At 45.6% G+C, this 15,575-nt stretch overlaps 1 protein-coding gene across 1 annotated transcript in view; it reads right to left on the reverse strand.

Annotated features, from left to right (window-relative positions):
• The window catches only part of AKAP10 (A-kinase anchoring protein 10), a 129,139-nt gene that overhangs the window by 90,773 nt on the left and 22,791 nt on the right, over positions 1-15,575 (reverse strand). Inside the window, exons 2-3 of the mRNA XM_082247302.1 lie at positions 5,378-5,422; positions 2,918-3,106 (exon numbers count right to left, since the gene is read on the reverse strand). Coding sequence (XP_082103428.1) covers positions 2,918-3,106; positions 5,378-5,422 — 234 coding nt within the window. The remainder of the gene's footprint in view (positions 1-2,917; positions 3,107-5,377; positions 5,423-15,575) is intronic.

Genomic DNA, 15,575 nt, shown 5'->3' on the forward strand with positions numbered 1-15,575 from the left:
GGTCCTCTGCTTGTCCGACCAGCCCTTCTTGAATCCTCCTGGAGGAGTCTTGCCTTTCCCGCTAGTACCAGCCGGGCGCCCTTTATGGGCGGTAAAGAAAGGTCCTCGCTTGTTGCGAGGTCCCTTAGCTTTTGCAGCCTGTGGCAAGAAAGTGCTCTTGCCCCCAGTGGCATCCTTAATGATTTCATCTAGGTTGGCCCCAAATAGACGATTCCCCTGAAAAGGGAGATTGGTCAAGGTCTTCTTGGAACCTAGGTCAGCTGACCAGCATTTTAACCACAGCACACGTCTGAGGATTACTGCTAACTTAGATGCATGCCCTAATAAGGGAGTTGTGTCCAAGGCTGCGTCACAGATAAACCGTAGCCCTTGTATGATCTGTTCCATCAAATCAGATGTCTCCTGGGGAATATCTTTTCCCCTAAGATCTTGGCGTACCATTTCCGCCCATTCCGTAAGTGTCTGGGAAACTAGACCAATAACAATTACTGGTCTAAAAGCTGACCCTATCAGAGAAAAGATAGTGCGGGACTCTGCTTCTATCTTTCGATCCACCGGATCCTTAAAGGACGAAGTGTCCTCCACTGGAATAACCGTGGCTTTATTCAGCCTGGAAATAGGCGGATCCACGACTGGTGGTACCGTCCATTTCTTAATGATGGATTCCTCAACGGATAGCGTCTAGCAATACGCTTGGAAATAGTAAAGGTACGTTTAGAATGCTCCCATTCTTCTTTAATCTGATTACCAAAACATTTAGGTACCGGAAAAGCCTTCGCCATCTTGATGGGCTTATTAGTACCGAAAGGCCTCTCTGTTTCAGTTGCCTCTGCCGGTAAAGCCTCAAGTTTTAAGGTTTCTTGCACTGCCACAACTAGTGCGTCCACCAATGCTTCTTCCTGAATTATAGCAGGAGAAGAAGCGTCCTCCTCACTGTCTGAGGGGGCTTTACCTGGGATAACAGCCCTTGCAGAGGAACCTGCAACTGCCGTGACCATCTCTGAATCTGAGTCAGAGGTGTCAGATGGTATAGGGGTAGGCGGGGGTCGCTTCCTTGACCCCCGTCCCTGACAGGCCGCCTCCACCCGAGCCACCATAGACTCCAAAATTGCTGTAAATGATTCTATACTCTGTGCACCGGCGGGTCCCGAGGCCCCCTCGAGGGAAACAGGTGGGGGAATATGTGTGGCAGGGTCCATGATAACTCCAGTTACTTCCTGGATAATATAAATCAAAAGAAAAAAACTTTTTTTTTTTTTTTTTTTCTGACCCCCAGCGCCACAAAAAGCCCCTTAGTGTTACCTGCTAGGGATCCCTATCGATCGAGAGAGAGAGAGAGATAGACCCCCAGGCTCACCACTTGATGCTCAGAGTTAAACTGCAACAGCTTACAGCGCTGTCCTGACAAACAGGAAGTCTTTTGGCTGGCTGCCCAGGAAGAAGGGAGGCGGCTCCGCCCCTCTGCACGCCTTCCGGCGCCTCCCCCAAGCTCCACGAGGTGTAGGATCACCTCAAACATGGCCGCCCCCATGCTGGAGACACGAGGCTACGCCAAAATGGCGGCTCGTGCGATCCAGCAAAAAAAATGGCGGCGGCCTGTGCTGACTAGCGGTGTGCTGCAGGGCACACAACACTCTCTCTGCATGGGGATATGGCGTGGTTGGCGGTACCGGCCCTGGCGGACCGCATGGCCGTTCGGGAGGCCTGCTAATAGCTGGAGATCTGATTTGGAAGGCAGTCTACATGTCCGTGGCTTCTGACTGGTAGGTAGCTTATACTTAACCCATAAGATTCCCAGAATGCCACAGATTACATCTTTAAAACATGTATACAATAGATTGTTAGCTCCCAAACCAAGCCTCCTGGCTTTTTGCACACATAAAATCACACTCAAAGTAGGAGGATTTGTGACATGTTATAGGATAGAAAGGACTCTTTCTTACCATACAGAGAGGGGCCCGCGTTCACCACAAACCCCGTCAGGGAAAAAGGGGGAACATACTACTCACCATACCGGAACCAGGCGGGCACCAACTCCTGACAGTACCCCTCTCCACCGGGGCGGGAGGGCTGTCGACCGATACGGACGCCGTGACTCATGGTCTTTGGCGTTTCAGCGAGACGTTTAACTCGCGGGTTCAGTCCTTTTAATGGGACTTTGTCGCGGCCGACTCAGCGTGGAGCTATGGCCTGCACGCGCTCGTAGGCTGAACTGGGGTGACCACCGGATCTCAACATCCAGCCCGTCGCCCAGTTCAGCTTTCTTGCTTGAAGATCTCACAGGAACACTGGAGAAAAAAAAAAAAGCTGTCTAAAAATCCTTTTAGAAAAAAATTCTTGCCAGGACCTAAGATCCCAGCAAGGTATCTAGGTCCTTACCCCTAACTAGACAGAAAATAACTGATTTGCTGAGGCAGAGAGAGAGAGGATATACCCTCTGGGACTGCCCCTAGGGTGTGGCCAGAGCTTTTTAATTTCCTGTCTAGTCCTGCTCCTGCGGAGGTAACATAACCCGAAGGTGGTGTATCACCGAGGACTACGTCTGTCGATGAGCGCTAGAGAAAAGAAGATGATCGGGGTTGCTCAAATAACATTTGTTTTTGATTTTAAATTACAACCTTTAGAATAAAACTTTACTATAGAACCACTTTAAATATACATACACACACATAATATATCAGCAATTAGGCTTAGAAGTATCTAAATGATAGATCAGCTTTGGGTGGAATGAGTAATATAAAATTTAAGAGGGTGGACAGCACCAACAGGTAAAGACTGTGTGCGCCAAAAAACATCAAAATAAATCACAAAAACCACAATTTGGTGGTCTTCCATACAATGAATACAGAATAAAATGGGATACATTCAGAACACAAAGGCTAGTGAAAAGGTCATACAAGGCTCAGATTATTCTTACCTAGGTCTCCAAAGTGTTCTGCTTCCATATGGATTGGCTGCTTTTTAAGTGCAGCCGTTCTGCTACTTGAGTAGGAATCCATGTTGGCCGATATGGCATTAATAGCCACATGGCTTGGTCCAGCTGCCTCCAGTAAGGCATTGTTTTTGGGACTCCTTGATGGGGAATGTACTGCTATAGGCGCTGGATCTGGAACATAAAAACATATTTAGCCAGTCTGTATTGTATATACAGGCCAACCCAGTACATGCAAGTGTCATCCTATGTGTCATATATCTTGTTAAAACCCGGGGGTAATATAGGTATTTTTTACTTTTTGACCTTGTGCAAGTGCTTTTGCTAAACTTCTGTGCTGATTGGATGTAAGCTCTGCAGGTTTAAAAAGACCTCCACAGTTGCATCTCCAAAATGGAGCTTGGGAATATGCATTTTGTTTATTGCCCAGAGGGAGAAGGGGCAGACATATGACCAGAAGCGCTTACATCCAGGTGGGCATGGAAGTACAGCAGGAGCTATACCTCTTCCGAAGTGTAAAAGAATAGTAGAGCTGCACGATTCTGGATAAAATGAGAATCACTATTTTTTTGCTTAGAATAATGATCGCCATTCTTTCACATTATACAAAAAAATTGGGCTAACTTTACGGTTTAGTTTTTTTTATGCATTAAAGTGTAACTTTTTTTCCAAAAAACTGCGTTTGAAAGACCGCTGTGCAAATACAGTGCCACATAAAATATTGCATTGATCGCAATTTTATTCTCTAGGGCCTCTACAAAAAAAAAAAATTATATATATATATACACAGTAATCCCCCGCTACATCGCGGTTCAGTTTTTGCTGTCCCGGTAATTCGCGTTTTTTTTTGTAATGTTATTTTACTATATAAATCATTAAAAATGAAAGATTTTTGTGTTTTTCATAGCTCTTGCTCTGTCTCTAAGTATCTTTTATGTGTTTAAATGAGTTTCTATTGTTTTAAAAGTGTGTTTAAAGACCTTAAAATGCTTCTACACGTACAGTGAAAAAATCATGCCTACAATGCATTTTAATAGGGTTTTTCTATTTCGCGGAATTTCACTTTTCGCGGCTGGGTCCGGAACGTAACCCCCGCAATGGAGGGGGGTTTACTATATATATATATATATATATATATATATATATATATATATATATATATATATATATATATATATATATATATATATATATATATATATATATATATATATATATATATATATATATATTGGGGATTTCTAAGTAATTTTCTAGCAAAAAATACTGATTTTAACTTGCAAGCAACAAGTGTCAGAAAAAGGCTTAGGCTCCTTTCACAAAGGCGGACCATTCAGATCCGCCTGTCAGTTTTTTGGGCGGATCTTAACGGTCACCCCATGCATCTCTATGGGGCATTGGATGTCAGCGGAGACATGTCCGCTGACATCCGATCCGTCAAATCTGGACGGATTGAAACCCTATTTTCCATCCGTCCAGCGGATCAGGTGGGATCAGATGAGAACGGACAGACGGTCCGTTCCCATCCGATTCCCCCGTAGAGATGCATGGGGACCTGACAGCTGTGTCTCCACGCACAGCGCAGAGACACAGCTGTCATACGCCCGCTCAGCGGGGGAATCGGTGGATCGATCCCACGCTGAGAAAAACGGAGTCCGTCTGACGGACTCCGTGTGTGAAAGGGCCCTTAGTCTTTAAGAGGTTGCCCTCACTTACAGATGTTCATTCCTTTGATCTAAAAGAACAAAATGATACATTGTAAAACATTGTGTTTACAGTCATCTCCCAGCCTTGGAAATGTTGATAAACATTTGCCAGAAGCTCTCTTTTTTTTTTTTTCTTGACAGCTGTGAGTGAGCAGAGAACAGCTCTGTATGAATCGAGGAAATGCTGTTTAAAGATTGGGGGGGGGGGGGGTGTTAATGGAGATTGTGATTTAACGATTAATTGCGCAGCTCTAAAGAAAAGATTTGAAACTTGACCGCCAGTAGGACGGCAGGTTTCTTTTACGTGAATGCAACGTATAACTGCTGTAATGCTGTTGAGTTTTTATTTTGTAACTAGAATTGGGTTGGAAAGAAGCAACAAGGAAGCTTCACCATTTACTAGTATAAAGTGATAGCCAACACCTTTTGCTTCCAACCCAGTATTTTTACTGAAAAAATAAACCCTTTATTTTTGGGCTGTCACTAAAATAAATTTTGCTACATTAAGGTTATCAATTTTAGGCCTTGTTCACATAGGGCGTACTAAAATGTATGCCTTTACCCGCACAGGGATGCACAGATGATGTTTCATGAATCCCAACTGACATTAATAGGACTGCTGGCACAGGGATGCACAGAACAACTGTTAACACAGTATGCTTAAGTAAGCCCTGTGTGAACAAACCTTAAACTGCATACAACAAAAACTGTGAAAGTCATTCATAAAAAAAAGTACAACCTCTAACTGCTTTGACATCTGGTTTCTCCGGGTCTTTTCCTCTAACTAAAAAAGAAGAAGAAAAAAAAAAGCATTTGTTATTTATAACAGTTATAAAAAAAGAACTACTAGGAAATTTGTATAAAAGTAAAGAATACGATTAAGGTAGGGTGGGTTTGCCCAGAATCCCCATACAGAATAATTTACAAGACAATTCCACCCAATACTAATATTTAAAAGGTGGAAGCCGAAGACATCAAGGATGTTATTACTTCTCTCTGGAACATCAGTTATTACGGTAGGTTGCTGAACCAAGACTTCTAATTTGGCCTACCCAAGTGATCTTCAAATTATGGTCCTCCAGCTGTTACAGGACTACACATCCCATGTGGCATTGTAAAACTCTGACATTCAGAGACATAACTAGGCATGATGGGAAATGTAGTTCCTGAACAACTGGAGGGCCATAGTTTGAAGAACCCTGGCCTACAAAATGAATTCTGTCCCTTATGTTGCATTATACTATAAAAGTTAAAGCGGATCGGAACTCACAAACTGAAGATTTGATATTATATAGAAAACATCTAGCAATATTAGTTTGGCCTAAGCAGTTCTCTGAAAGACTGGAATTCTTCCCCAAAAATAGCTGTGCACTTCCTGGTATGCGAGGATGCCTAGAGTCTCAAAGCTGCAGTGTAAGATCTAAGGTCTCATGACATTTGGTGATGTCACCACTGTGCTACCAGCTGACGTGAAAACCACACTCTGTCCCATTGCTCATTCTTCATGCAATCCATGAATCTATGTTTTTGGAATCTCTCCTGCTTCTTCTTGTGCATTCCCTAGGCAGTTATTAGATCAGAAATCAGGCAGCAGCTCTGACATGGGGATGCAAAGTCCTGCCCCACTACCAAGATGGCTGCCTCCAAACAAGTACACCAAGTAGAGCAAGTATTGGTAAGTCCGTAACAGGGAAGAAATTAGCTGCAGGAGGCCTGCAGGCACTGCTGGTGGCTAGCCCATTGCCCTCAGCAATGCCTTTACAGGGCACAGCTTTTACAGTTCAGGTTTTCATTAAATATAAATTCCACGTCTGTCAATTTAGATAGTTTGAGCCAAGCTGGCAAAAAGGAACTGCTTCTATTACTAAGTGATTTAGTCACTGTGTGTGTGGTTATACTGTAGTGGAGTCCGTTACACACAGTAACTGGTGCCGTGTTCCCCAGCAGAATAGGCGACTTCCTGTCTACTACCGAAATAAAATCGAGTAGGCCAAAATACATTTCAGCCATTCACGAGAAGCCTCGTATTTTTATCTATAAATATAAGGCTTACTCTGATTGGCTGAGGTGGAGATTATGACATCATCCACTTACCCCTACAACTCAGACGTTTAGAGAAAGCATTGCATTCACTGATAAAAATACAAGGCTTCTGTTGAACGGCTGAAAAGCAATTAGGATGACTCGATTTTGTTTTTGGGCAGATGGAAAGTCATCAATGTTGATGTGAAGCACAGCACCACATGATGCATTGTAGACACGCAACTACATTTTGATACAGGACACATGACAGCCAGTTAACGGACATAGATGCTTCCAAAACTGTGTCACCCAACCACTTCTCTTTGGCCTCATTCACACAGGGCATGCAATACCGCACACTCATGCAGGACCATGATTCCCTGCATCTCTATGCAAGCAGTCCGATTCATGTCTATTGGGACACATCTGCTGCATCCCAAGTGTAAGTTCAGGGATCTGAACCCACAAGGATGTCATACTGGGACATATCTATAAAATCAGACCCAATGGATATATAAAATGAATACTCTGCACCCCACAGGTATGAATATTGAGATAGACTTAAATTGCTTTATATCTAATTTTTAGCCCCAATCTTTTGATCTTTTAATATTTTAGTATTTATTGTTGCCATTGGTAACCAGCTTTATTGGTTGTAGAAGGGTTCATCCTTGACCTGTTCATTTAACAAATATTAATAGTTTTTAATCAATTTCATTAAAGAATTAGCTCTTCCTTCCAGTTAAGGAAGAGATTTTAGATTAATTATTGTATTTTTAACTTTGGATTCATTCGTTCTGTTTTAAAGCAAAGCATCCTGTTTTAAACTCTGGAATTTTTATTTAATTATTTACTTATCAGTATTTATAAATTGGCCTCGATGCAATACAGATTTAAGTAAGTCTATAAGCAGAGAGCATTTAGCTCCATCAGTGGGAACCGAGCGCGGCCGTGGTGCTGCGTTTTCCTATAGTATAATGTCCCTATTAAGCTTCCGTAGTGGAAAGCCTTGCTTGACCAATCGGTTAAGAAATGGGCGGTTTAGGAATGGTGGAGTTTAATTGGATGCCGAGCAGTCACAACCTCGATATAAGCAAAGGGGAAAGATACGGTCAGATGATCCCCTGATGACGTCAGCACGGGCTGACGAAACGTGCGTCGGGAGCGTGAGACCGTAGACTTCTGGGTTGGTGGAACGCTGGCGTGAAGCGGTGTTCAGTACCCAGCTACCGTGATTATCCATGACTGTACAAAGCGAAAGTTCCTTGGAATTGTAGTAAGTGCATTACCTTTAATAAAAGCTTGATGTTATCAACATACTGCACCATGAGAGCTTTTCTTGCTTTTCCATATGTCCATATTGAGATCCTGTATTTGGTCTGAATGCTAACCCCGGTTGATGAGGGGATTTGGAGCGGAGGATCGTTCTATTTATTGGATCATTATGCCTATGTGACCCCCTATAATGAAGGGGTCATATACTTCTGGTAAGAAGTACCTTGTAAGAGCACTGGGTGAAAGTTTGGAGGTGGAGGCTCTATAACACTTCTATCAAAATTGTTGTCGCTGATTGTTGGGACTTTTTTATTGATAATAAGCAATTTCAGAGACTTTTATACTCCTTTATACTCCTATTTATTGTATTTGCACTAGCACTTTATTGATTCAGGTTATATGTTGAGCGCAATATATTCACCATTTATAAACCATACTGGGACAGTGCCTGTCCCTGTGCAAAAAATGTGTTCCAATAGACATCCCTGGTTTCTGCATTCAGGGGGATACACAGAACACCTGCTTACCCAACTGTCCCAACTTCCCCCCCCCCCCCCCTCCGTCTGAAGGCCCATGACGTTTTATACAAAGCCTGTTAAAGCAAACAATCTAAAATTACAACAAATTATGCAATCATCACAAAACATGCCATTTACACTAAAATATTTTCGATCCCTTTTACCACGTCATTATTGGGCCTCAGAATATGAAATGGGTCATTAAACGACTTGATTTATTTTACAGGACTTTACAACAAGCAAAATTGAACAATTTTTATTTATTAAAGGAAAGAAAATATGTAACTAGAGAAGTATATAGGATGCGATCGTTGACCTCTCCTCCTGAAAATGTTTCTTGCTTGGCTGTCATGCCATCGTAGTGACTTTCTAAATCATCTTTAAGAAGTGAGCAGATCAGGGGTTTACACTTCACTTAATGCATTGTTACAGGTCACTCATTCAGAACACAAAAAAAGACTGCCAGGTAACTAATAAGCTCAGTAGAAGGTCACCGATGGCAGCCTCCAAAGTACTCTTCATACACGCTTTACTATAGCTGAAGGCAGGGCGCCTTTGTTGAACTGAACACATCAGATTTAATAACAATCCAGTTTTATAGAAACAGAGTGATGGCAGAAAAAAAAAAAATATCAAGTGATCCATCGAGTCGACCCAATTTTTTTCAGCGTTCTGTGCTATTAGTCCCCAGAGTCTTAGTACCAGATATGTTGATGTAAGGCTAACCCACTATTAAGAAACAACGCATTGTGAACACATTAACAAAGGGATCTGTGTTTCAGCATGCAACTAACATTTTTCCAATAGTCCAGCTTTCTTATATCCTTCAATGGCACACAAGAAACAATAGAGAGCTTCTGTGTGCACAAGCTAAAGATTATTGGCCAAATACTACAAATGCCTGCAGGGTAATAAACATAGCAAGAAAACTACAAAATACATGTCATTTTTTACATTTTACATTATAAACTGCTAGATCAGACACAAGATATTCTAATCACACAGAAAATTAAATGCACAGACAGCAAATGGCTCCAGTTAAGCAAAGTATTATGGATGGAAAGGTGCAGGACCAGGCTAAGAACAGGGGCACAACCTGGGGGGAGGGGGGGGGGGGGCTGGGGGACAGTGTAACAGACACAGCACCAATGTCCTCATTCTCCCAAATCAGGAAATAGAATACAGAGCCACTTACAGTATGGGAGTCTCAGCTACACCATTTTAAATAATATTTCAATGTTAGTAGATTTTGAGATTTAAACAACCTGTGTATATGTTCCAGAGACTTTAACCAGTTGCCGCTTACCCACCGTCAAATGACAGCGGAGCAGTGCGGCTCTCGTTCTGGGCTGATGTCATATGACGTTGGCCCATTCAAGCAGGGCATGCGCACAGTCCTGCACTGTCGGTGGCGGCGTGTTCCCGACACAGAGCTCATCACCGACAGGGGGTAAACTGCCAATGAGAGCAGCTGTTTACCACGTCCTCGGCTGTGATCCAATCACAGCCAATCACATAGCTCTGCCTCCTGTGTAGACTGCGCATGCACACGATCGGAAGCACAGTCATGTCGGTGGCGGCGTGTTCCCAGGAACACAGCTCATCCCAGGAACACAGCTCGTCAATGACAATGGCTGTTTACCATGTGATCGGCCGTGATCAATTCACAGCCGAACACAAATGAAAAACAAAGAGCTGTAATTGACTGTTACCAGCTCTTCTCTCCTCACACACCGTTTCTAGTGGGAGGAGAAAAGAGCCAGGAGCAGTGAGTTCAGTTCACTCTGCACAAAACACAAATAAAGAGAACCTGTCCCCATTAGACGTGTACGTGTCTTCAGCCCCCGCACCCACCCCCATTGCACCTGACACCCAACAGTCACCACATCAGTGCCCATAAAGTGCAACTGTCACCCATCAGAGACTGCCATCAGTACTGTCAGCAGTGTGCCTGTCACCTATCAGACACCATCACCTGTCACTGATCAGTCACTGTCACCTGCAACCCATCAGTGACCATCAGTAGTCATCTGTCAACCGTCACACAGCCCATCACCAAATTCCCGTCACACAGCCACCATCATGTCCAAAAAACTGTACAGCAGTGAGGAAGAATTTCAGATTCTCTCCGTGACTGAGGAGAGCAGCGGAAAATTCTTATCAGACTAATTCTGATTAGATCGGAATCAGAGGAAGAATAGGTCCCTCCTAAAAGGGCACGACGCTCTGGAAACCAGGCAGGCGCCAGCAATAGACCCCAGGATCAAATGCCCAGGCCCAGTACCGCCACCAGCATTAGACCCCAGGATCAAATCCCAGGCCCAGTAGCAGCACTGCCAACAGCGATACACCCCAGGATCAAATGCCCAGGCCCAGCACCAGGGCTGCCACCAGCGAAATACACCGCAGGATCAAATGCCCAGGCACAGCACCTGCGCTGCAGCATCACCCCCAAGTACCAGTACAGGAATTTCAAATCCCGCAACTACCAGCACTGGAGTGTCACATCCCAAGAGTCAGGGCCACTGCATACCTCCAAGATGCTCTTGCCAACCCAACATGGCTGCCTTCCAACTCAGGATCAGCAAGCATTCACCATTTCACCGCACAGCCAGGTGTGCAGGCCAATCCTGCGAATTTCTCAGAAATGTATTTTCTTTTTTTTTGCCCAACACTTTGCTGTAATTGATTGTGGACCAGACCCAATCTCTATGCCCAGCAGTATATTGCAAACAACCCTCAAGCATCCTATGCCGATCCGTTTGAGTGGAGAGATTTGACTTTGGAGGAGTTCAAAATGTTTATAGGAATGAAATGTCTGATTTCCACGTACGATGGTAGATCTTCCTGGAAGTTGACTTCCTAGCCTTCAAGAGTGTAGAAATCACAGTGTCAGAAAGACCCCTATCTCTCAACAGCCATGCCGTTAAAGCCAGCGACCGTAAAGCAGAATGGAGGATTGGACCTGGAGACAGCAGATCTTCCCTGAGAGGAAGTCCCCAAAGGGAATCGGCGACCAGCATTATCAGGTCTGTGTACCAAGACTGGCGAGGCCAGTCTGGAGCCAACAGAATGACTGGAATGTTTTCCACCTCAATCCCATGCAGAAGCTTCTGCAAAAGTTTCAATGGGGGAAATGCATAAATCAGCCAATACCAACCCCAAGGAGCCACCAGTGCGCTCTGTGGCGTCGGCCAGAGGATCTGGAGACCTGGCTATGAATCTCTGCACTTTCTTGTTGAGGCGAGAGGCAAACAGATCGACCTCGGGAGTCCCCCACCGAACACACAGGAGGCGGAAAACCTCCGGGTGTAGGGACCACTCCCCTTGATCCAAAACCTGATGACTCAGGTAATCCGCTTGAGTTTTCCACACCTGGAATGTGTACAGCAGAGAGGGCTAGAACAAAGCTTTCTGCCCAGACAAGAATCTCAGCCACCTCCTTGGCCGCCAAAGACTCTTGGTGCCCCTCCTGGTGATTGATGTAAGCCACAGCCATGGCGTTGTCTGATTGAATCCGAACCAGACAACCTTACAGACAAGTCGTCCAATGACTCAGACAAAGCTTTATCGCTCTGAGCTCCAAAACATTTATCTGAAGTTTTGACTCTTCCATCGTCCAGGTACCCTGGGCACAGAGCTTCCCCTGAACCCGCCCGAGCCCAACAGGCTGGCGTCCGTGGTCACCACCGTCCAAAACAATGGAAGGAAGGACTTGCCCTGGCACAGTGCTTGAGACTGAATCCACCACAGCAGAGCAGATTTTGTGTTATGGCTCAACCAAATCACAGAATCCAAAGGACTTTGAATCCTTGTTCTATTTTACAAGAATCTCCCTTTGCAAAGGCCTTGTATGGAACTGAGCAAACAGAATCGCCTTGAAGGTGGATACCATCAGACCCAAGGCTCGCATGCAAACTCGTAGAGAGGACAAATTGTTGTCCAACAACAACTGAATCACCCCCTGCAACTTTTGCAGCTTGTCCGGGGGAGGAAAAAACCTCGCCAAGACTGAATCCAGAGTCAAGCCTAGATAATCCAGTCTCAGAACCGGAGTCAGCGCAGATTTCTTGAAACTGATGTTCCAACCGAACTCCTGCAGAGTTCTGACCATGATCATCAGATCTACCAACAAGGATGAATGAGAGTCCGCTCTCAACAGGAGATTGTCCAGGTACCCCAGTACCGCAATCCCGCCCCGCTGCAGAAGTGCTAAACCAGTGCTAGTACTTTAATAAACACTCTGGGAGCGGAGGCGAGAACAAAGGGTAACAACACAAATTGATAATGCTCTTCTGCTAGCATAAAGTGAAGAAACCGCTGGTGGCCAGCGTAAATAGGGATGTGTGGATATGCGTCCTTGATATCTATGGAGGCTAAGAAATCTCCTTGACGCAGAGGCGCTACTACCGTGCGGATGGACTGCATCCGAAATCTCTGTACCCGCACAAAGTGGTTCAGGGCCTTGATGGGAGGGGACGCACCTTGCTTTCTTTTCTGGGCACGGTGAAAAGGTTTGAATAAAACCCCTGAAAACATTCCTGAGCGGGAACCGGCACAATCACTCCTTGAGACAGCAAGTCGTGTACCGCCCACCACAAGTCCCTTAACCGGACTGAGGATAATTGAAGATTGGATGGGAAGAACCTGTCCGACGGATGAGACTGGAATTCGATCTTGTATCCTAATTGGATCCTGACCACGGCTTCTTGGAACCCCGAGAAGACCTAAACAGTTTACCTTTTTCTTGCGACCCCGAGGAACGAAAAAGACATTTGTGAGCAGTAAAAGGAAGGCCCCCCGCCTAGTACGCGGCGCCTTGACCTAAGAGGATTGGAGCAGATTAGTGCTCTTACCCCCCGTGATACCTTTGATCAACTCGTCCAGGGAGGATCCAAACAGCCTCTCCCCAGTAAATGGAAGAGCAGCCACAGCCTTCTGTGAAGCCTGGTCAGCCGACCAGCATTTTAGACATACCATGCGCCTAATAGGAATCCCCACTGCTGATGTCCTGGCGACCAACAAAGCTGAGTCCAGGGACATATGCATGAACACCAGGGCTTGGGTCAACTGGTCTATTAGTTCCAGTAGCGCAGGGGGAAGCCATGTCGTTTCTAAGTTACTTTTCAGTAACTTCACCCATTCAGTAGCAGCCCGCGCTACTAAAACATTCACAAAAGGTAGCCTTTAACATGTGACCTGCTACCACATGCAAACAGCGGGACAAGGATTCCACCCGTCTATCTACGGGATCAGGAAAGGCTGGAAACTCTCCCACCGGTACCAGAGTCGCTTTTTTCAAAAGGGCCACTGGAAAATCCACTTTCGGTGGTACAGTCCACCTATTGGACACAGCCTCCGCAAAAGGATAACAGCATGCAAAACGCTCAGGTACCACCAACCCAAGCCTAATGCGTCGCCATTGTTCATCCACAATAGTATGAAACAATTCTGGACAAGGGAATACCTTGCCCGATTTACGGGATTTGCGGGAGTCAAAAGACACCTGCGTATCTGACGCTGTAGGTTCATCAGCCAATTTCAGTGTTTCCCACACAAACTATCAGAGCTTCCACCAATGAGTGTTCTCTAGTGACGGCTGATGAGGACAGGTCCCTCTTCCCCCGTCAGAATGTAAAGACATTGACCCCTCAAGGTGGTCTGCTTCCGCGGCGACCATATCTGTCCCAGAGTCCGAAGACCCTGCCAATGGAGGTGAGGGCAGAGGGTGTTTCTGGCTGGCAGCACCAGAAATGACAAAATCCACTTTTGACATCCGGCTTTGCAAAAAACAAAAACTGCAATTTCTGGCTGCAACTGTGAACCCGAGGGTCCTGCAGTTGCTCCAGGGGGTCTGCAGGTGAATTTTTATCCTGGGACTCCATTGCTCAAATAAAAAAAGTGTGTAATGTCCCTTTAAGACCGCTAAAAAACACAGTCCAACCGCTATTACTGCGGATTCACAATCCCTCATTATTATGTATAAATAGCAGAGCAGAAAAAGAACAAACCCACAGGGAAACCCAGAAACATTACCAGACCACAGAGAAGCATCCAGCCTGATCAGTGTAAAAACGAAACTAACACTGTCTGCACAGGAAGAAGAAGAAGCTCTGCCTCTATCATTACAAGCCATGCCGCATGCCTGTCCATCTCACGGACCTCAAGAAAATGGCCGCTCATACATTCTCAATGGGGAAGTATAGAAAATGGCTGTCCTTGCAAACTAATGGGAATCCAGAGATCATGAACCTCAGCAAAATGGCGGCCCCCACGCCGCGCCATGCGGTCTCCAGGACCCCCCAAAGGGGTCCTAGAACCATAGGCATCTAAAAGGTCCCTAGCCAGGGACCCACCCAGGACAATCCACCCCCCTCAATAAGCACCATAACGGCCGCATTATTACCGCCCCCGCCCCCCAAAGTAAAATCTGCTAGGGGTAGGGGAATGCCAAGGGGTACACCAGATTAGCCCCTTAGGGTGTCCCCAAGGTCCAACCATTCCAGGGAGAGGCCCACGCCCGTCAAGGGTGTTTGGTGGACAATTTTACTCACCATACCCCGGTGCCAAGTGGGCGCCATTCTGAAACAGATCACCTCCCACCTGGGATGGGGGTGCTGTCAGCCAAGGGGAAGCTGCGACTCAGGGTGTTCCGATGCATCCCAGCGAGACTGTCCACTCGCAGGCTCGTCCCTATCGATCGGGGCACTATCGTGGTGAGGCCTAGTTCTGGACTATAACCTGCTCACGCTCGCTGGCCAGGCTGGGAGACCTTAAGGATCTAGATTATCCAGTGCGAAACCGCAGCGGCTGTTGCTTGTAGTTCCTCTGGAACTTGGTCCTCAGGAACTAACTAGTTAAAAATAAAAAAACTACAAATTTCCCTGTTACAGCTAAGACCGAAGTCCCAGCAGGGCGCTAGGTCCTATTCCTAACACTAGGCAGAACAAACTGATGATTGCAGAGTCTGAGGAGTTAGGCCTGCAGGGACAGCCCCCATAGGCGTGGTTACGTTTTTTTCTTGCCTAGTGCCTATTCCTGGAAGGAGGAGCAAAACCCTATGAGTTCTGAAGATAAGGAGCTGTGTCTGTCAATGAACAATAGAGAAAACAGCTTTGGGCT

This window comes from Pelophylax lessonae (genome assembly GCF_965119305.1).
Source record: "Pelophylax lessonae genome assembly, chromosome: 2".
Taxonomy (NCBI): Eukaryota; Metazoa; Chordata; class Amphibia; order Anura; family Ranidae; genus Pelophylax; species Pelophylax lessonae.